Source organism: Anabas testudineus, chromosome 10, assembly GCF_900324465.2.
Source record: "Anabas testudineus chromosome 10, fAnaTes1.2, whole genome shotgun sequence".
NCBI lineage: Eukaryota > Metazoa > Chordata > Actinopteri > Anabantiformes > Anabantidae > Anabas > Anabas testudineus.
The window spans coordinates 11034360-11057282 of record NC_046619.1 but is presented as its reverse complement, the minus strand read 5'-3'; the positions used below and the strand labels follow the sequence as shown (position 1 = coordinate 11057282).

Sequence of the window (22923 nt, the reverse complement as noted above, 5' to 3'; positions counted from 1 at the left end):
TTTAGCATTGTACTGATTTTTTACTACTGTGTAGTTTAACATTGATCTGGGCTTTGCATTTTACCTTGTCAGAAATCATCTCAGACTTGTAAAGCTAATTGCGCGGTGTGCCAATTGTGAGGTCCTAAGGGTAAAAGATGTTAACTCCTGCACAGATTGAGATGCAAGTGATAGAAAATCTTTGATCATCCTCATTCGTCTTTTCTGCCTACAGGCCACTGGGTAAATAGACACAGCTGGGTTTGAGCTCGATGAAATCCCGCATGTTTGAGCGTGAATATATTTTCCCGTGCCCTAATCATGACAGCAGCATCCTAAAATATTAAAATATTCACCAGTGTTTGTTTATTTCTCAAGTTTAAGCCAATTATCGCATGTGGACTTCTCATTTGGAACTTAGTGTTAGATGTTGTTTAGTGATAAAATTCCCCATGGGCGATCTGAGGGTTTGTGTGTGTTTTCTTCTTTAGAGTTTCCCATGCCAAAGACTGAGCTGGTGCAGAAATTTCATGTGCTGTATCTGGGGATGACTTCAGTGTCTCGACCTATAGGTAAATCTGAACCCATACTGAAACCGACACATATACTATAAGACATTAAGAACCCTGTAGTCATTTCCTCCACACACTTTCGCACTGTTTATCCTCAGGTATGGACATAATTAATGGAGCCATAGACAGCCTCGTGTCCTCTACAGGCAAGGAGGATTGGACTCCTGTCATACTGAGTATTGCTGACACCACCGTTACTGTCATCAAAGAGAAGGCAAGGGACTTCTTGTTTCTATCCCAAGGAAAAACAAATACCTAAAAATTGTGAATATACCTGTCAATATAAAACTCTCATCTCTTTGGTGATGGTGCAGGAAGAGGAAGAGGAGGTGTTGGTGGAGTGTCGTGTCCGTTTCTTGTCCTTCATGGGTGTGGGGCGGGATGTGCACACATTCGCCTTCATTATGGACACTGGCAACCAGCATTTCCAGTGTCATGTGTTCTGGTGTGACCCCAATGCAGGCAGCGTGTCCGAGGCTGTGCAAGCAGCATGTGTGGTAAGCTCGTGTTCTGTTTTCTAGTGTTGCAAAGCTAACTTGCTGCTGGCAGTTGTGTCATATTGTCAATCTTCTCATCACTCTAAGCAAGATGAAGAAAATTAAATTTTCCCCAAATGTCACCAACAGTCAGAGATCAAGATATATTTAATTTGAATCCAAAAACAAAATGATAAAACAACACTTAACCGTGTCCCCTTCTTACTCAGCTGCGCTATCAGAAGTGTCTGGTGGCACGGCCGCCCTCACAACGCGCTGGTTCCTCCTCCTCACCCACTTCGGACTCGGTGACACGACGTGTGACCACCAGTGTGAAACGTGGTGTCCAGTCTCTCATAGACACTCTGAAACCCAAGAAACAGCCGTCAGAACTCCCCCAACAATGACCATCACAGATGACCACTGCACCCTCCCCCGCCGACACCGGATGCCACTCACACTACCGCCACAACAACACCTAATCAATACCAGCCATGGTAACCGATGATGTATATACTGTAGAAGTTAACATAAACCACCGCAGATGACAGAAAGAAGAGCAATCCTCAAGAATGCCCGATGATTTAAAAACAAAAATAACATTTTCCTGTCCTGTGAGGAGGGATGGGAAATCTACAACATCTTTGCTGGTGTCATTGGTTGAACTTGGACCTTTGAACGCTGTTTTTAAGAGAAAATCATGTGCTGGTCCTTACAGTATATGGGCTAGATGGATTACTTGATCAAGCACTCTACAGACAGGATATGGGATTACCCAGGGTGGCTTATGGAAACAATTTGCAGCTTACTCAGTTTTCCTTCGTGCTCTGTCCACTGATGAGCACAGTTAAAGGTACTGGACTGGATTGCAGAGATGCTAAGATACAGTTGCCTTCCAGGACAGAAAAGGAGTTGTCTTGCTGTCATCTAGTAGGTGGGACATGAAAGCAACCATGAGAATGGCAGGAACCTGTCAGCAGCCTCCAGCTGCCCACCAAATGGCATAAAAATGTTTTGATCCTTTCCATGTTTCCTATGTGACAAACTTGAAACAGAAAAAACAAAAACATCTCTGAGGATGAATGAAGTGATTGTAATAATGACTTGTATGTAAATGATTGTATGTAGGAAAAGAGAAATTTAGGGCACAAATCCTGTAGATACGAGGGAGGAATGAGCTGTTTGTGACATACGAGGTTTTGATTTTGCATGTTTTTCGATGGGTTATGTTTTATGTTGGTGAGTTAATTAGGGTATAAGGTAAGAGGAGTGGTGTAAACACAAGAAACAGATGCTCTCAGCACAAGTCATCTCCACTCGACCGTGACTGGATTTATAAGAGATCTGGCCTATTTCTAATTCACAATTAAAAATGATTCTCTTCCCTATACACAGACTTACAATCAAGGATTGCCCATTAACCATTTTTACTTTACAATCCCTAATAAATTACCCATTTACTAAAAAAAGTAAACAGATTTTAATGTATTTTAAAGCTTTAAATTAGTTGGTTGTGATTCTGTTTGCATACATTTAGACTAATCTGTTGAAGAACTCAAGAATGTCATGTTGCCTATGTTCAAACTTTACAATTTCCTCAGGAATCTTAATATATTCATCCAAGATTTATGTGGTTGGAAGAAGTTCCAGACACAGGCTTTGACTCTGGCAGATGTGAAGCTTTCATGGCTATATGAACAGTGGTACACAACAGTGTCATCCCTGCTTAGACAGCATGGAACAAATTGGTGTCATAAAGTAAGGGTTAACTATCTTTCATTTCCTCAGTAGATCCAGCCAGTCAACTCCCACTCACAAACAAGTACACACACATCCAAATACACACATACAGCAGGAAGAAAGTCTGCTGTCACTGCTTTTAAAACCTTTACACTGCTCCTATGGCTCGGGGCCTCCACCTGCACTCCACATGAACTCTGATCGAAATGAAAAACACACACTATACAATAGAGATGCTGTAAATCATTTCATTTCTGTTCTTCACCCATCTCTACACCGTGTAAATGTAATCTGTTGTGACAATAAATGCATTACCAAAAGAAAAAGGAGCTTCTTCAGTTTGTCCAGCCACTGCAATTGGATGTAATAGCTACTCATCATGTATTGACATTGAAATGGCACTGGCCCAGCCCTGTAAATACATGCAGTTTTATTAGATTCTATGGTACCCAAAAACCCTTTAATAATGACAAGTACAGTTCAAGTTGACACACTGGCAGTTCAGTAACGCATACACATTTTGGTGTTAGATTTAGTTACTTAATATTTAAGTTTATTTAACTAATCATTTGGCACAAAAGTGAATACTTTCATATTTGCGTTGTTTTTTTGTGAGCAAGCTCAAAACAGGGGCCGGGATTTCACCATAATGTCCTTCACAAGGCCACCACTGGATCGGGGTACAGTTTGAGATGGGGTCCTCCACTTGCTGTAGTTGAAGCTGGGGCTAAATCCTGTTCGACTGTGCTGGGGTGGGAAGAAGTCGGGGAAGTGAACAGGAGGCAGGACAAGCACCACAGGCTTCAACTCCTCTTGATGAGCTTTACGAGGACGGACAACAGGTGTAGCAGAAGGAGGGGCAGGAGGCAAAGTGGTTGTGGTGAAAGTTGGAGTGATGAATACAGGGGTGCTGCTTTTTGTTGGTGTGCTATTTTCTGGTTTAAAGGGGGAAGAGCTGTTGTTTCCTTGTCTAGAGGAGAGGAAGGAGATGGGCATAGTGTTCTTTAAGCCTTGTAAGCGCAGTGCTTTGGATTTTCCTGAAGGACAAAAACAATAGCATAGAAGGCAGAATGAGACTGACAGATTTTTAGAACAGTACTGTACAGAAAGCAGTATTGTTATATACATATATATAGAGAGAGAGAGAGAGAACAACCTACAATTTCCTAAATATTCCGAAGCACAGTATAAAAAAAAGAACACTGATCAAAAAATTTAAATACTGAAATGGCCAACCCAGAGTCCTGCTCCAAACCCAATCGAAATCCTCTGGAAAATCCTTGGCAACAAAGTTATGGCCAAGAAACCCACTACATAACCATGAAAGACACTGGAAGAAGAGTGGGCCAAAATTACTCCAGAGCAATGTGAGAGACTAGTGATGTCCTGTGGCCACAGGTGTGCTGATGTCATTCAAAGAAAGGGCCTGTACACTTTGTGTGGCGTTTTTGCAAACTAAAGTGCTTTGGTTATTTTTTAAAACACTGTTCTAGTAGCTTGGTATAGCCACAACAAAAAATCCTTCAAATGTTGAGCAACTAAGATGACATTACTAAAATCAAGCGTTACATGTGCTGTATACATGGTCTGAATGTATTTGTTCTCCATCCCCTTGTTCCCTTTCTGTCTATCCTCTAACAAATAAAGGCTTAAATGCCAAAAACAACTTAAAAATAGGACATAAAGTAGGACTAAAAGAATAATGATGCCCACCTTGGGATAACTGATGCCTGTTAAATTCCTGATGTCCACACAAAGCAGTACTGTTGCTGCCCTTGATCTGTTGGTTTTTGGACTGAATACTGACAGAGAGGTTAGGCTGAGAGGTGTGAACATGGGACATCTTTGTCATCCTGTTGGTATGTCTCTGGTGCTCCTTTCTGGTTGGCTGGTTGCAGCTGATCTTGTCCAGTATGCCTTTGGCATTTGCCCTGGCCAGCACTTCCTGCGGTGCCTCTTTGACCACAGCCTCAGGCTATTGAAAAGTCATAAAGGAATGTAATGTTTTACTCTCTAAGACATGACCAAATAACGGTTAGAGAGACATAGAAGATAGAGAGGAGAGGAGAGGAGAGGAGAGGAGAGGAGAGGAGAGGAGAGGGACACCACGTCCTTGCTGCTGGCTGCAGGGTCACCTGCTGTCTCAGCAGCAGCCCACACTGCAGCCTACTGCTCTCCTCAACACCTGAATTATTCACAAGCGTAGTGTACACAACGGGGACATGTGTCCTGTGTGGGTTTATATGTGTATTTTGTTTTTAAGTGCTTTCTTGTTCTATAAATTAAATGTGTATATGTGTGTGGACAAATTGACCTTAATTCTACACAGCTAAGTTGCACATGTGCATGTATTGGTGAGTGTTGACACACTCACCAATACACACAGGTAAACTTGTTTCTCATCACTGTAATGCAGTCTTTGATGGACGCAGTGAACACTGATGGTAACTCATACAGACAGGGGGCATTGAATTATTCAGCAGATACTCTCCCTTGCCTCCTTTTCTTCCCCCTCACCCCTTTAAATCTCACTTCCTCTCCATCTGCACTAACCAACTAAGCCATACTCTGTAAATTTCCCATTTCCTTCTACACCCTGTCAAACTCAGCTGCCACAACATACCCTTAAGCTGAACTCATTCAGTTTTAATATTTGCTGTTTCAAAATTATTACATCCAATATATATCTTTCTAACTACCTCGAAATTTATGAACTCTCACTAAACAATGAAAAAACGAAGTCAAAGTGAAAAGTGTAGGGTACTGAATCCCCTATTCATATTGTTGAAACTTGTCCTTTTAGAGGAATGTCCACTGTGCTCTGCTTCATCTGGATATTAGACCACAAACATATCACTTGAATGTGTTTATTGTCTCCAGATGTTCCAGTATGGAAAGCTCATAAAGAACTTTACTGGGCGCAGCTTTAACAGTCAATGTAAGCCACACAGCATCCAAACACTTATGTAATTGCTATTTTTATGGGGCTTTTCAAAGTGCCACAATAACTTTTGATTAGCTGAGTTTATTGGAGGTAGAGGGAAAAAATCCTGTTTGAAGCACCATTACAGCAGTTTGATTATCTTTTCATTCGTATCTGTGGAGGTATAAAACATGATGAATGGTCACAGAGAAACAGACACTATAGTTGAGAGAGCTCTGTCACATCCTTTGGGGGTAAAATAGTTTAATAATCTTGCACTGGCATGATAAGCGTAAGAACAGATTTCATAATGTGAGAGAGTATGCTGTAAATGCGGCTATGTTGTGGATTATGAGGATGTGGGGAAACCCGGTCACACAGACTTGATAAGACCTCCCAATACTTCTATATAAACTGCAACATACGGCACCTATGGCCAGTTAGAGCTGTGTTTGGTCACTGTAAGACACTCTTAACAACTACCTACAAAAATAATATAGAAAGACCGGAAGAGAGAGATAGAGAGATTGAGGAGGATCACAGTAGACTGCAGAGGGACAAGTTGGTTGAAATAGAGAACTGAAAGATAGACTTTTTGAAGAAATTAAAGCCTGTGACTAGACCACACAATATACTCAGAGACAGAGTGCATCCCAGTTATACAAAAGCTCCAATCTATTAGAAAGCTCCTTGAAGACATGGCATAAACCAAAATCCCTTCAAAGGCACTGCTACTGTTTCTAATTTTCAAGTATAATTTACAGAAAAATTCATAGACACACATAATGTGGACCCAATGTGTTCGCTTCCTGTATTTCTCATTTTTGTCACCTATGGGCTATGAAATCCATAACAACCTCTCTGCTCTAACCATATGTTCTGACTTCAACATCTGTCACTCCCCTTAACTCATTCTGACTTACCTGATTTCTCTACCTAAAGCTGTGCAAACAATTTTCTCCTCCTCTATCTTCTGATTTCTCCCCCCAATTTTAGCATTGATTCATCAATCTCACACTTTTTTCCAGATGCTGATTAGACTCAGACAGGACGCCGGTGTCTGTGATCCAACATTCTTATTTCCTATTGCAGTCCTCTACTTTTGTCTCAAGTGTTTTCCCAAGTACTCATTTCCACCCAATCTCAACCTTATTAACCTCATCCCCTGCATACCTTTCTCTTACTGCCCAAACTAATTGGGAACAAAGGCATAAACAAAGGGTTCTGTTTCTACCTTTTTTATCACTTAAAGAAGATAAAAATCTATTTCCAGCACATCACCTATATCATCTTTTGTGGGTATATCAACGAAAGACACAAATAATGATTAATAAATTGAAAGCACCCACATCAACATAATAACATAACAAATACTCTGGTATTATGCTGGTAAAGCCTACAGTCAAGTTCTAAGCTAATGCTGGAACTTTTCTCTCTCTGGAGACTAGACAGCATGCCAAGACCGCAAGATGCTAAATGAGCTAAATTTGTCCCTGATTGTCTGTTTGACTACACAGCCTGAAATGAGCACAGCAGTGAACTAGTATTTTTACTTTTTATATGTAGCTGCAACACTAGGGCAAAAACATTATATACTGTCTTTAACATGCAGTCTTGATGGTTGCCGTTCAGTGTTTTATGTATATCTTACTAAAATATACCTCTAAAATGAGCCTGGGCTTTCTGTAGTAGACAAGTCTGTTGAAATAAATGATTTAATGATGCTCACCTCTCTGATGAGAATAGCCAGGAAGCAGCCGTTGTTGTGCTCTGATGGCTCCAGTATGAAGTAGGGGTCTGTTTCCTTAGGGTCCTCTGCACGGCTAGGAATGTTAAACAGGTATAAACTTGGCCTGGATTAAAGACACACATACACAAACAGAAACATACAGTACCCAAAAACACACATCAGGGGAAGCTGCTAAAACAGAACAACCATCCAACAAAGACATATGAAAGTTAATTCTATAAAATTATGTAATTAGAATAAAATAAATCTATTGTAACTGTAAAAATGTGTAATACATGTTCCAAGATCACAGAAAAGCAGCAAAGCTGAATGAATGATGACATTTTTGCTTGATAACCACTTTAAACTGTTGCTCAGATATCAATCTAATTAATTGTTACAGCTCTAAAATACACACACACACACATACACACACACACACACACACACACACACACATACTGTCTAGGTAAAGCCAGTGTGAGGCATTCCAATAATATTACTTGTGTTTTATTTATGCTAGCCTGAGGCATCGCCAGCACATCAGGCCAGCTTACTGCAGAGAAGAGTAAGTCTTGCTACATTTAAGTCCACAGTAATGGTTGACTTCAAGAAGACTTAAGTTCCTCAAACTATACACACACAACCAAAAAACAAACCACTGAAAAAATATGTCTGTGGAAAGGCAAGCTATACAAAAACATTTTCTCTGACCTTTTCACAGCATTTAGAGACATAAAATGGCACCTTTGATTATATTTTCACTGAATCTCCTTCAGTTCCTGCCTGAAATGTGCTGAGACTTTGACAGAAGCCTGTCTAAAGGGAGATAAACGCCTCGGCAAGCTGACAGACAGCAAGGAAAATACACTAAGAAAGACAATGACAGAGACTGATGCAGAAAGTGCACTAAGGTACTGAGATATAGAGACTGATGCTGACCTGAAGCTTGCTTGTTTTGGCTCCCCCTCCTGCTCGGAGCAGGCCTTGGCTTGTTCAAGGGCTCTGTTTACCACTTCCTTATTCTCTTCTGAATATGACGAACAAGTAGAATATACCACTGCCAACACCTTGGGAACTAAACACACATTATGTGCACTGTATTAACATACTTTATTCATATGCAAATGGTATATCGATGATGATTACTCATCCCGTGTGTTGCAACATTTAGTAAAAACCTATTTTCAGAGAAGTATTCAAAGAAAAACTAAAATCAGTGATTTGTCAATTAGCTTGAACCTTTATTTATCAGATAAAAGTACAAAGTTCAGTGTTTTCACTGATCAACCTAATTGTATTCTCTAAATAAAAGCAAATTTAGAGTTTGCTTTGTGTCGTGCTCCAACACACAGTTGAGGAGTAGAGACATGTTTACCTCCTTTACCTTTCCTCTTAATTACTTATTTTTCCAACTTTGAAAGTGGACTAGCTGCCTGCCACTTTAAAATGCAAATACACACCTTTGTGTCAATAATACCTTTACAGATGTGCAAGTCCCATTAAACGGTTGGTTTATGGTTTCTGCCCTTGGCATTTACACACTGAGATCACCCAGAAGTCTCCGAATCTCAGAATTTTCTCACAATTTTATGCACTGTGGAATGTGATAAACCTAAAAATTATTTTTGAATTGACAGACAATTTCTCACAAAGTGGTAAGTCACAATGACCTTTAGTGGGCTTGAATATGTTACCTGTGTGCCTTCAAACACTAAAAATCTTTTTTCCTAATTTTAATGAGTAAAGGTTAAAACTAATCAACAAATCGCAGATTTTAGCTTTTATAGTTTTTTTTTTAAATCACAACTTTTTAATCACATTAAATATATTAAAATAAAGCTTTTTACATGAGATAGCTTCAACCACAACAAATTGTACATTGAAATAAACCAATAAGACACGTACATATTTTGTTATGAAGCTTCATCCTATCATTTCTCTAGTGAAATCTGATCATTCAAACTGAGCCATTCTCCTCATCAAGCACTCCCTTTGAAGAAAATGTGTCTTGAATATTCATTCCTTCATACTGTTTATGTATGTACATTGCTCAAATTATTCAACTGCTGCTGGCTTGTAGATTTCTGAAGCTGACGGTCGTTTGAGTTACTTCATTTGAGCTTTGATTTCTTCCTTGCTCACTAATTATAGCCAGACAGAAACAATTAACACCAAGCTGATAACAAATAAAACCTGCTCAGATGTGGCAAATCAGCTCCAAACAAATGTGGAAAATTGTTTCTTAAGAAGCGAGAGTCAAGAAGAAAAAGGAACTGAAGCATGAGACAGAAATGTTTGTCATTCTAGTATACTACACAACAACACATTCAAGTTACATGTGGGACATGGAGGTGTACTGTATATGTATGTGTGTGCCAGGATTTGTCATTTTGTGTCTACATAGAGACATTGAAACTGAGTCAGAGCACTCAATACACACTCACCATTAATTAACAGTCCAAAGAAAGTATCTACACTGGCAAAAACATAGAGAGGGTCGATCGATGTCAGCGTCATTAGAGCTGCTGGTTTTCATTGCAACTAACAAAAGATTCTACCTGCTTGATGAACATGAACCAGACCAACAGGAAAGACGAGCAGTGAACAATACCAGACAGGCTAAGGCTGGCAAGTGTAGCTCACAGACATGGATTAACATGCCACTCAATGGAATAGAATACAATATATAGACTACAACTAAGCAGGAAGGTCGTGAAGGGAGTGAAACTGTAGCATCTGTATATAACAGACCAGAATAATTATAGATCGATGTATCACATGACTAGACTAGTAGGTTCTTCTGCCATTTTCAATTATACAGATGATGTAATACAAAGCTGAATTACTAATCAGTTGTTTAAAATACGTGATTCGTACATGCAGATACGTAATTATGCAGCTGACTGCAAATGGTGCAGAGTAACATTACTATTGCTAATTAAGAATCAGACAATCTCCCAGAGACACCACAGACTTCAGACTAATGGCATATGAGATTAGATAATTAGGACGTATGAGCTTCATTGTGTCAGAGGGGGGAGAGAGGCTTAAACTGACATTACATGGGTGTGTGTGTGGGGCGGGGTGTGAGCATGTCTACATGAGAGCCAGGGCTTGTACACTCACACTTCAAGGCATGATCAATATCCTTGGTCTGCTGGGCCACCAGAGCTTCCAGTTTGCTCTGGGCTACAGAGCCCTGGGATAAGTCCTGAAGCAGGTCTGTGTCTGAGAGAACACATAAGCATCACAGACGAGCAGAATCTCACATTTATTTTATACCTGCTATGATGTGTGTGTAAGTCTGGGTTATGTTTAGGTTTAGGTTTTATGTTTATCTTTCACATACACAGAGCATGGGTTTGTGTACTTTTTTTCTTGCAGTATGCAGTGTTGTGAGTACAGTGAACACACAGCATTGTGAAATTTATAGACAAACCTGAAGTATGAATTGCTGTTATACCTCTGTATGGAGACAACTGCATGTTAAATACACTAGGTTGCAGTGTGTACTTTTGAAGCCTGCACTTTCTAATCCTGCTGTATACATAGGGCACTACCTGTACGTACCTGCATTCTCCTGTAGTATGAATTCAACTGGGTTGCTGACTGCAGACAAAGAACACTTAGGAGTCAACAGGACAACACGCACCTTCTGAAGTCGTTTGTCACCACCAGTCAAAGACTGGAAGACCTCTGTAACCAGCTTCACATCTGAGTAAGATAAACAGTATAATGATTACAGCAAACACAAATTTGCTCAGCACTTAAGGTGTATGCACAGTGTTTGGTTCTGTTTTTTGCAGAAAGATCCCCTGCCTTAAGGCATCTTTTGCAATTATCAAAATGTCACTTGGTTTTAAAATGCATCTTGGAAATTGGATCACAGTGTGTACGATGTTGCAATGACAATAAAGTTTATCTTTATCTTTATCTTTAATTCATACCGATGCATACCGGACAAGAACGTTACAGGAAAATATCTAATCAATGCAGGACAAGGTGGTTGTTTTGGTATGCCTGATGTTAGCAGAAGTGATGCAACAGTAATAGAATCTGAACATTAGTGGTCAGCTGTCAACAGTGATGCATCTTGGCTGATGCGATTGCCGAAGACACATTTTAAAATAAAGTGTAAGCAAGCTCATACACATCTAAACTGTGCCTACTTTTGCAGCCCATGGCAGAAACAGCCTGCTGTAGCTCCTCCCTCTGAGTATCTGTACGATCGCTGACACAAACGTAGACTGTGGGCTGGTTGTTGGTGCTGTTGGATTTATGTTTCTCAGATATTAGGGAAGCAGTGTGTGCTACAGTGAGACCAGAAAAGCAGCCCACCATAAGAACATCTCCTTCCTCAGGTAACACAGAGCATACAGCATGTGGGCCCAAGCTGCAGGCTTTGTCCTACACACACATTGAGTAAAGGTTAGTTAGTTATTTAGTTAGTTAGGTAAGCTTAATTTATTTAGAAATTCTCAATGAGATCAAGATTTCTTTTGTAAGAGAGATCAATGAACAAAATAAATACAAATTAAGACAGTAAAATACAGTACATTCAGCGAAAGAAAACTGTAAAAGGCAGTAAACATCAATCTGCCTTAATGGGCTTTACAATATGTACAACAATACTCTCTGTCCTTAGACACTTAACTTGAACAAGGCAAAATGTAGGTCTCAGTTTTGTAGAAGGACCTACAGACTTCAACCTAAAACCTAAAACTTTAAGATCTATATTTCATGTGATATTGGTAAACAGAAATGGCATGTGAACAGATGAGAAGGAGAGGGACAGCTGTTGCAAAGCAGGTACTGAATGGATGCAAAAGAAGCCAGAGAAAAAGAGAAATGCAAAGAGTTAGAATGCAGTCAGATTACAACATCGATGTCTCTCAGTATTTCCCTCTGAATTACAGCTGAACATATCCCTGTACAAACACTGGGCTGAGTTTCTGTAGTTAGCACCCAGAACACAGGGTTTGTCAGGAATGGATGATGGAGAGAACAACAAGGTCATTTTAAAAGAACAGAAGAGAGACGATGTAATTGAAACTCATAAAATATGAGCGAGAAGAAAAGGTGATTAATTAGGCAGTGATGGTGAATATTTGATTGGATTTTGCTGGAAAATCTGATTTAAATGTGTTGTGGTGCTGTGAGCTGCTTATGGCCTGTATGGCAGCTTGACTTTATTGGAGTAGAAATTAAATGATTAAATCTCTCTCCCCCTCCCAGTCTGGAGAGTTCTTTATAGCTCATATTGAAGTATGCTTAAATGAGAGGAACTGATGTGAAATATTTGTATCTAGGCAAACTAATCTTAGATGGCATAAGGGATCTTAGTCTTATAATCAATTTGAACATGTCTATTACCAAAGTGAAATCATAAATATCAGTGAAGATTGATGGTGCTGAAAAGATTTCCACAGTGGTATTAAAGTCAACAGAGAGGAGGTTGCTCTTCTTAGAAAATCTTTCTGTGGAGCTTGTACCTGGATGATGAGTTTGTGTTCACTAAGCAGCTTGGTGGAATAAAGCTGAGCTTTCAGCAGAGCAGGAAATACTAGAATATCCCAACAGTGGATATCCTCGCAGAAAGTCTGGCCTTCTAGCTGCCCAACTGATTTCACTTGTGAGAAGCCGGCACTCTTCAGCACACTTTGGACCTCATCACGACTAGATGCAAAACAGGGAAGAGTAAATTAGCTAAAGGCCAGAATAAGGAAAGGAATGAGGTAGGAGGTGGGAAAAAGAGGGAGACTGTCATCATAGATGATAAAAGTGTGTATAACTGCTATGTAGCCTTATAAAATACTTTAATAGTAATATGTGCTATAAAAACCATTATAATGCAAACACCCACACACATGTTCCCACACCACTAGTCCCAACAGGTGACCTTTACAGTCCCAGAGCTTGCTGAGGGTTGTTGCTGATTGAATCTGTCCACAGCAGCAGGATTTACACCTAACTGAATCAGCCTGTCAGGGTGAGTGCAAGAACACACATTAGCAAACACACAGACACACAGACACACACACACACACTCACACACACACACAGTAGTCTAGTGGTTTAATTGGATGTCAGCTGGGCACCTGGTCCATAAAACATTGGGCAGTGCCTCAAGTTAAAGGTGTGTGTGTCAGTGTGTGTGTGTGTGTGTGTGTCTGTGTGTGTCTGCCTCAAGTTAAAGGTGTGTGTGTGTGTGTGTGTGTGTGTGTGTGTGTGTGTGTGTGTGTGTGTGTGTGTGTGTGTGTGTGTGTGTCTGTGTGGAGATGCTTACACACACTCTTTGTGTGCTTACAATGCTTTCCCTTATTTTTATATACATGTCTCAGGTATATGTTATCAGCACCTGAGTAGGTGGGTATGTACCGAGTTTTGCATATAAGAAAAAAGATTTCAATTTGTAGGATGTGTGTGTGTGTGTGTGTGTGTGTGTGTGTGTGTGTGTGTGTGTGTGTGTGAACTCAGACGACCTGCTCTTCAGTGTGTTGACCCAGGTGTACAGTGGAAGGCTGCTTGATCTTTCCTGCTTCATTTTTACACTCTCCGGCAAGATACATTGAATGGACAAGAGGTCGTGTTTAATTCTGCAGCGGGCCAGAGAGGCAGCCAGCTTGGTTTTAAACCTAAGTACAACACACATAAGAAAAACAGTTTTTCTTTTTCAATGTTCTTTCTCAATTTTGTTTTTTAATAGTTCTATGCAAGGTTGAATTCTTTGTATTTTTTCTCCTTTTTTAAATGGCTTTACCTAAGGAGGCAGGTCTCCACCTCTCTAACTTCCTGTATAATCTCCTCCTTCTCTTGGTGTTCCCATGGAAGGAATTTCCTGTCCTGGAAGTCATACAGCATGACGGCAACGAGTCCCATCTGATCATCTGGCTAGAACATATGAAAAAAAGTTAATCAGTGACTTCTGTTTTAAAAAGGAAAAAATGAATAGCAGGAACAAGAATGTTCTTAACATAGCTGGGAGACAAAGTTATATTTATAATTTTTTAAATAAAACCAAAACAACCTGACATTCTGTAAAGATCACTGATTACAGCTGCATTTTCGTAACATAATAAGGGATAAAGTACAGTGAAATTTGTTATCTGTATTGATTTAGAAGCTAATTTATCCAGAATGCATAATCTGACACAAATATATTTGCTCATATATTGTATGTCTTGTCATGATCCCACTGCTGCTTCTTAATTAAACATAAGAGGATGCCTGAGTTATGTATCTACCTATCTTCCTTTACAGGTCTTTCTCTTTCTATGCCTATGTCTCTCTACCTTTCTGTCCCTGAGGATAGGAGGGCACCAGCGGCATTAGCGGCAGATGGTGTTATATGGCAGCAACAGCTTGCCAGATCCTCACTACAGGGCTAATGGGCCAAAAAGGTTTATGTCGCAGCTAAGGAATTAGCCAGCATGTATTCTTCATTCTGGAGGCTTTTCATTTCATTTTTGGAAAGGTTGGTTTCATAGACAGGTTGTGGAACTCCACTTTTCCGTCATCCTACCTCTGTAGCTCAACTTCTATTTGCCCTTTAGCAAGGTTAAACCCTTGGGTGTGGGAAAATTCTGAGTCATTAAGTTGCCTGGCAACAACGTCCCATTGTGGGACAGTGGTCCATAGTAAACATGCAAGCTATGTTTGTCACTTTAGATCCAGGTCTATGACATACAAAATTTAATTGTAAAAATTGTGAATTTTAAAACATGAACTCTTGTTTCAGGATGTACTGTATATGTCTACATTAGATATGATTATCATATCTCATTTTACAGTGTTTTCACCTATTTTATGTTATTCTACACAATTTATTTACCTCTCCAGATTTTACATGGTCACTCAAGTTATTTCTGTCCTCCACAGGTTTTAAGCTTAATTTTCTCTCTCCATTGTGATCAAATGCACCTCAGGCACTTTCAGCATACAATTCTATCTATATCTTCATTTTTCATTCTCCTTTTTTCTCCATTACCCTGATGTACTCCCCCCACATTTTCCAGCCTGCCTATTCCCTCTCAGCAACCTCTTTCTCCTCTCTCTATCAAGGTTGAACTTTATAGATGCCAGCAGTGTAAAAGGAGGTGAGACAGAGTTCTAAAGACTGTCTCACTGTGTCTAGGCTTTATTGTTTCTCTACTGGGATGCAGAGTAATGGCCTGCCACCAACACAAAGGAAGACCCATTCATTTTACGCTAATTTATTTCAGTGTATGTGGGCACTGCTTTGCAAAACACCTTCATGTGTATTAATGTTTCTATATGTATATGTCTATATGTATATGTTTGTGCCTGTACTGATACAGAAAGATATTGGTTGTTTACAGTATAAACACTGCAAGACAGCTCTGTTCTCTGTTGACAGATTCACCTCCTCTTTTCTCAAGCTATGCGCATGGATACTTGCTCTGTATTCTGTGCTTGTTTCATCACTATTTGAAACGATGAAGAAGCAGGCACAGCTACCATCCTTTCCCCACATCTTATTGTGAACCAGTCTCCTCCCGATACCTCTTTGTTTAAGTTTCAGGACATTCTTCTGCTGTCTAACAGCTGCAGGTTCATAGCTGCACTGGGAAACCTTGTTTTATGACTATGCAGCAAAGCCTTAGTATCAATACTAACATCCAGCACATTGGTTTTAGAACAGATGTTTGTTAAACACAGAATACACTAAGATACCACATTCAAACATATTGCCCCTGGGTTGTTTGCATTTGATTACATCACTAACTAAAATGGTGTTTTGAATCAAAATAATAGCATTATCTGATGCATAGATTAAATATGTTTACTTATTTTCAGTTGTATTAGAAATACTGATTCTATGGAACTCACTTACCAATGGCTGAGTGAGGTAAAAGCCACTGTCAACCATGATGTCCTCCAGCAGTTCTTGATCTAAGTCGAAGCAAATTAAAACAAGATTAGGTATAAGGATGGAAATGCAGTAATAGTGATTTCCATTACTAATTATGTGGTTGAGTAATAACGATGCATATTAGTGCTATTCTTTATATCAGTGTCTAATTATCCCTAGAAACCATTCCTGACTTTTTCATTTGGAGCCCTAAGACGAAAGTACAAGAAATGACTCCTATCCATTAACTGGTAAAATATATGCTACAAAGAACAAATCCATATCTAATAATGAGAACATGTCTAGAAATAAAGCAGAGAAAAGACATTAAGACAAAGAGCAAACGAGGCTCCTAGAGGTACCCCCAATGATCATGATTTAATTTGAAAAGATAATTTAATGGGGGGGGGGTTAATTTCCTGTGATTAAATGCTTATTTGGTGCTTAATTAGACCTAATCTGATTCTTCATTTGCCTCATTTGTTTCATTTTGTCTGTGGTAAGTGGGTGCATGAAATCAAATGACTAATGACATTCATGTAATTTGAAGTAATAAACAGGTTACATCTAAACAAAATTAGTTAAAACAAATAAAATACTACATAACGTTGTGCCATTTCAACTTAACATACTATATTTCTTGTATTATATATTCTCTATACTTTACAGTACTGATTTGTTGAGCAACACAATGATGCTTATTTTACACTTTTAAATACAGATCCTTTTGAATCTAAGTTAGGTAGAAAGACACCAACACAGTTGCTTTCTTGAATAATAATAGTCCAGCAAATGAGATGTCAACTACAGACACTGCTGTTAACTTATTACAACATCACAAATCATGCCTAACTATTCCTGAGTCACTGCCAGATGCATTCTGTGTAAGTATAGTGTAAAGCAGGAGAAACAGACAGGTATACACACACACACACACACACACACACACACACACAGTCAGGTACAAAAATAAGCATTTGTCTGTAATGGAGCTTATCTTTAATTGAGGAGACAAAGCCATATTATCAACAGTAGTCAAATGCATAGCTGATATGGTTCAATGGGGTTCACAATAGTGGCCATTACTGCAGAGATCTAAAAGATAAGCCCTGAAGAGATAACCACTCCCTGCATAATGGTTGGGTCTGCAGAGGTCATAGTCTTCCATATGCTTTAAACCTGACCTAGCAGGTTTAGTAAAACCATGAAAATTCAATTATAAATCATTTTTACAACATGTTTTGTATGTGGGGAGAAGCCAAATGTTCTCAAATCTGAGTTCTGACTCTAGAAGTTGATGCAGAAAATGTCTAGAAATCAGTCTACTAAGGGGTTTGTCCTACACAAGCTGGACCCACTAGACAACACAAGACTCATGCTGAAGTTGTGTGCTTTGTGGCTTCCATCCAGGTATTACACAATGAACAGTAACTGATGGTAACTGTAGTCCAACAAATCCTTAGTGAAAGAGTCAGGTCTGAATGCAGGCTCCTCTTCTTCTAGCCAGGTTTTTGTCGCATAGTTTTCCACATCAGTGAACCTAACTGCACATTAAACTACCAGAGGATCAGCCAACAAAGGTATGTGCCATGAGTTGCACAATCAACTTTAGACTAAATGGCAAATCAATGTTACACATTTAAACCTGCACAATTTCATATTTGCTGAGGCATACTGGGAGTAGCTGCTCTGACTGAGAGAAAGGACAAGTCTTTCTGTCTATTACACAATGTGGTCCAAAGAAGCTTTCTAGTCACACAAACAAAATACAACAGCCACAGTCATCTGACAAGGGCATCTGGCAGCCCAGTTGGCCAGTATACACAATAAGGCAGAAATACTCAGAGGAATAGCCAGTGGAAAGAAAGAGGGAAGCTATAAAAAAAGAAGGAGAAGAGGAGGGGCCCTCTCATGGCCAGCAAGAAGGTCAACTATTTCTACCAGTAAAAAATTAAACTCCATGAAATGAAATGTAAGAGAAGCAGAGGCAGAAGGAAAGGGCAAAGCTGTTAATATTTGTTATTTAGGTGTCTTCACTTCACTGTCTTCGCTGCATCTTTGTTTTTGAAATGTCAAATCTACACCAGGGTAAACATCATCACCAACTCTCACTCCATGTTTTAGTATGGACTGACAATCACAACAAAAGACAAGTTCCTGTCCTCAGCCACAGATATGGAGCTTACTTTGTGACTTTTTTTGTTTTCAGCAGATAAGAGTTATAATCATAAGATCAATACAACAGCTCGTTGGCATTTAGCTGTGCATGTGTTTTTTTGCTGCTGAAGCATTTCTGTCTTAGGTTAGCAACCGACCTCAGCTCAATTTAGGATCAGTCGTTGCAAGATAGTGCACGAATGATATGTCTTGTGTGTATGTGGGTGCCAGCATCAGTGTGTCACTATCAAATCAATTTCTGCACCAAAAGTCAGGCTGTACGTAACGGGAGGAAGGAAAGATTAACATTGGCTCCCAGGCTATGTAATTTCTTCTGCACCCAATTTCCCCACACAGTAAGTGTAAGACATGTGAACTAAATACTTATGTGATTGAGGCAAGTCACCAATCATGTCTCTATAACAGAAATAAAGTTTCCTGAAAATCAGTACAAGCTGCTCTACTTGTGCAACCAGTGTACTGAGAAATTGCTGTGCAAATACATACAGTGTTAGAATGCAAATTCATTCAGCTTCAGATACACAGAACAACTGTAATTTATTTCATCCATTATTTGTGCATCATCGAAATTCAAAATGCAAACCATGGTCCATGCAAAAAATAACAGAAATAAAGAAACAGGGGAATTAATCTGCATATTATACTGAAAACAACCCAACTAAGATGAAAAGGTATGAAAATGTAATATCACAATTACAGTAAGCAAAATTATCAGGTTTATCAGGCAGCCAAAGTTCTGGTTGGAATTAGCAAGAGATATAATTTTTCTTCTCTCCCTGTCTCTATACCTGTCTACAGGTTCCCTCCACCTCAGAGCTTTATGTTTTCTCTGTGTCGTTTATGGCCCTACCAACCTGCCCAGTGTTTTGTTTGCTGCTTGTTGGTGCTCTCCTAATCTCCTTCCTTTTCCCATTCATCCCATCTGGTAAAGGCAGATGACTGCCCACCCTGAGCCTGGTTCAGCTGGAGGTTTCTCCCATTAAAGGGAGAGATTTATGTGCTTTGAGATGATTTTGTTGTGATTTGAAGCTATATAAATAAACTGAATTGAACTGATTTGAACATGTAGGCCCAAGGCTTATGCAGGCTCAGCAGATTGATAGTGAGAATGAACAAAATCATTCATGGCTATGAGGGTGTTCCTGCTACCTGACCTCTCCATCTACTAAGGACACATTAAATCGATTCCAGCCAGCTTCCGGTGCTGACAGTTTGCCCTTCTCCCCTCACTTATCACTATGGTGATTACACAGGCCTGTGATTTCAGCCACCTAGACTCCACCCTAGTCCCAGATAACAGACCATGGGTCAAATTGATCTGTAGCATCACACAGAATCCCCCCTGCCCATATAAGCAGTTTTTTCTCTTCTACATGTCCTTCATCAATCTATATCTAAATCTACCTGTCAATGAATTTCCCTAGAGTAATACATTTGAAATGCCTTCGTTTGCTTCAATAGGTTTAACTTGTAGTTTAATAAACCTGAAAACAAGAAACATTAGAGTTGCTGCACACTCTCTGCAGATTGTAACGGCACGATGTAAATTGATCAAGTCTGGGGATATACACTAATTAAGTGAGAAGGAAAATGTAATAATGCATCCAGTAACAAACTTACATTTAAGCGTACTGAAGGCAAGCTCATAAGCTGTACGCTGCAGCTCGTCGTCTTTAACTTCAGGTAACGGGATTCCTCTCTCTTTGCCATAATTCACCAACCGTTGGGCAGCAGGCTTTTCCGAGCAGTTATTCTGAAAGATGACTGATGCCAGCAGGTAGACTTTGTCTGGAAAGCCCAGCTGACCTTGCTCGCTGATCTGGAGCTCTGGAAGAGCGGCAGAAATGTCACTGCTGGCCGGATCATCCAGAGGAGTCAGGTCTTTGGTGCTGGCAGTCTGGGAGCTTGCCTTTTTTAACTTTCTTGTGGAAGAGTGACTGGAACGTCCAACAAGATTTTTATTTTTGACCATCTTGTCAGATGTGTTTTCTTACACCTGAAAGCACACCATAAACACCATGACTTTGTTTTGCTTTTGTCATTCACAAAAGTATTTTTTTTGTTAAATTTGTATGAGTAATAATTGTAGGTTAAATTAGTTCAATAAGTTGTTTGTGAAGAAATGTCCAGCTGTAAATGCTAGTGCAGAAGATTAAGTTCAACTTTTTCTGTGGATACTTTCTATGACTTAACATTACAACAGCTTTGTGCCTTTGCTTTGTATAATTAGAGCTGAGGCATAAGGTCACCTTAGATGAATTAAACAGGTTGGAGGAAGTTTTAGGAGCGTGAAGCAAATATTTTAAAACAAATAAAGTAACGTAATAACCTTCGGAACCTTTGAAAATAACCAATTTTCAAAATGCTTTATTAAAATCAGATCACTGGCTAACCTTAACTAGCTTAACGTTAATAAGCCAGAGCAATGATTTAACCATGCTAGCTTAAGGACACGCTGTTCTTAGCAGGAGTAGTTCAACTTTAAACATGTAAGTTAACGTTTAGTGACAAATCACATTAACTTACCTTATGATGAAAATGTCCTGTTTTCTCTCCTAAAAATGCTGTACTCGTACATATTTACCGGTTACTAACCACTGTTTTGTTTAAACAGTGAATGTGAATGTCTCACTATAAATCTGGGTCCGTTATGAGGCGAAGGGCGTCTCCCTAGATGTTTAGTGCCACCCGGCTGCCGATACTCTTGAGTCCTCTATCGTCAGTATCAGTGATTTTAAATAGTTTTTTTTATCCATCCAGGGTTGAGTCTCCACTTAAAAACAAACTTTAAATGTCTGTCAGCTTTGTGGAGCCCTTTGGATTAGCGTGTTTCCATCACCATGACAACCGCATGCTGGCTTCAAGGTCCCGTTCTTCACGGTTCATGAATCCACCTCCTGAGTCCAGCTGCTGGTAAACTTTAACAGAGCCCCAGGACAACAAAGGTGAAAAGTAAGATTTAACGATGACATGTTTCGGTCATTTTTAATTTGTATTATGTCTAATTCATTTTAGATTCATAACTAAAGCAGCCACTCAACATACATTTACATACTGTCAGTCAGTGACCCTGTTTAACTAAACGACACAATAGAAATGCAGATATGGCAGTCTGTTTTGAATTTTCTAATTGTTGTTTAAGATGAATAAATAAAATAAATAAATATACTATACTTATTTAAATATATATATACCGCAGGTCATTCCTCCCCACAGCCATCAGACTATACAACACAGTACTACAGTGACACACTATGTACCTACATGGTGTATTTCATTTGTTGTTCCTGCTGTTGTTTTTGTATTTGTTTTTATACTGGTGTTAACTGGTTATATTGTCGTTGTTTTGGTGTGTAATTAATTAATTAATTTAATTGTCTTGTAATTTATTTTATTTTTTCTTATGTAGTTCATATTGATGCTTGCGACTCTTTACTGCTTTTCTGTACTGTCCTATTTAATGTCACCTTGCTCCTTGTAGACAAAATAATTTCCCCATTGTGGGATGAATAAAGTCTATCTTATCTTATCTTATCTTATCTTATCTTATCTTATCTTATCTTATCTTATCTTATCTTACTGGAGTTTAAGTTTAAGTATAAAGCAGCATAAAATAGAAACATTTGTGTGAAGTTTCCCAGAATTGTGCTTAAGAATGATCAGTGTTTTTTCCCTTTTGTGTGTAAATCTAAGTGGTGATAGATAACAGCCGCATTATCTATCATGTATTATATAAACTTTATAAAGCACTTAGCAGTTTCCCAAGCAAGCCTGATCTGCTTCTCCTGTCTCTGGTGGTGGTGATTACATCCCACTGTGGCCTCTGCAGCTCACTGATCATTAATTGAACAAAATGCAATATGCTAAGTTATTCTCACGTCTGCTTCAGCATGAGCATCTGTCCTCTGGAGAGGAGGATGAGAAACAATGACTTGTGTGTTGATTTCAGCTCAACGTAGCCAATAGCAGAAAGACTCAACAGTGCAGTCAACAGACTTTTGTATCCCTGTCTGCAAAACCAGTATTTTTTATGAATTAACTCACGTTTATGGGTGGCCTTCATATTTAAAGATGGAATAACAGAAGAATATATTTAGTCTGTTGCAATATAGTAACCTAGAAGAAAAAATAAATAGCCTACAGATAGTTGCATTATTTGAGTATGTGTGAGTAGATCAACTGGAGCAGAAAAAAAAGTGGGACTAGGTCTGAGGTACAAATCCTGAGCACTTGTGTTGGCACATGCAGCCTCAAACAGTAAGCTTCAGGGCAGGTGACAACAGAAGGGTATGTGAGAAATGAGCGCCCTCTACTGTAAGATGAAGGTTTTGCTGCTCGGTCTAGCCATGAAGTTAGTTTTGAAGATGTTTGTTCTTTGTTTATTTCACTCCCTAGCTACCACAGATAGTCACTTTGAAAGAGGTTAGGAGGAATAAAAGTTGTAAAAATAT

The 22923-nt window shown here is 39.2% G+C and overlaps 2 protein-coding genes across 4 annotated transcripts in view; one reads left to right on the top strand and one right to left on the bottom strand.

The window, feature by feature from the left end:
* The window catches only part of LOC113161010 (amyloid-beta A4 precursor protein-binding family B member 2), a 28802-nt gene extending 25534 nt beyond the window's left edge, over positions 1 to 3268 (top strand). For all 3 annotated transcript variants that reach the window (XM_026358495.1, XM_026358496.1, XM_026358494.1), the window contains 4 exons: positions 471 to 551; positions 650 to 765; positions 866 to 1048; positions 1258 to 3268. In XM_026358495.1, coding sequence (XP_026214280.1) covers positions 471 to 551; positions 650 to 765; positions 866 to 1048; positions 1258 to 1434 — 557 coding nt within the window. In that variant the 3' untranslated portion in view covers positions 1435 to 3268. The remainder of the gene's footprint in view (positions 1 to 470; positions 552 to 649; positions 766 to 865; positions 1049 to 1257) is intronic.
* A 100-nt stretch (positions 3269 to 3368) lies between these two features.
* LOC113161011 (putative methyltransferase NSUN7) lies at positions 3369 to 21317 on the bottom strand. The gene is made up of 13 exons (XM_026358497.1): positions 20999 to 21317; positions 20093 to 20468; positions 16277 to 16335; positions 14183 to 14313; positions 13905 to 14057; positions 12915 to 13098; positions 11592 to 11829; positions 10993 to 11136; positions 10549 to 10650; positions 8362 to 8497; positions 7420 to 7543; positions 4481 to 4742; positions 3369 to 3804 (listed from the first exon to the last, which is right to left on the bottom strand). The coding sequence occupies exons 2-13, from the start codon at positions 20442 to 20444 to the stop codon at positions 3389 to 3391; spliced, it is 2301 nt and encodes a 766-aa protein (XP_026214282.1). The 5' UTR covers positions 20445 to 20468; positions 20999 to 21317; the 3' UTR covers positions 3369 to 3388.
* Positions 21318 to 22923: the final 1606 nt, after the last annotated feature.

What these genes read in the sequence shown, in the direction of transcription:
- LOC113161011 (XM_026358497.1), bottom strand. Translation starts at nt 20,444, where the DNA reads ATGGTCAAAAATAAAAATCTTGTTGGACGTTCCAGTCACTCTTCCACA. An exon ending in TTCTGCCATGGGCTGCAAAA is followed by an intron (nt 11,137 to 11,591) that starts GTAGGCACAGTT and finishes TATCTTACTCAG; the next exon opens with ATGTGAAGCTGGTTACAGAG. An exon ending in CATACTACAGGAGAATGCAG is followed by an intron (nt 10,651 to 10,992) that starts GTACGTACAGGT and finishes GTGTTCTCTCAG; the next exon opens with ACACAGACCTGCTTCAGGAC.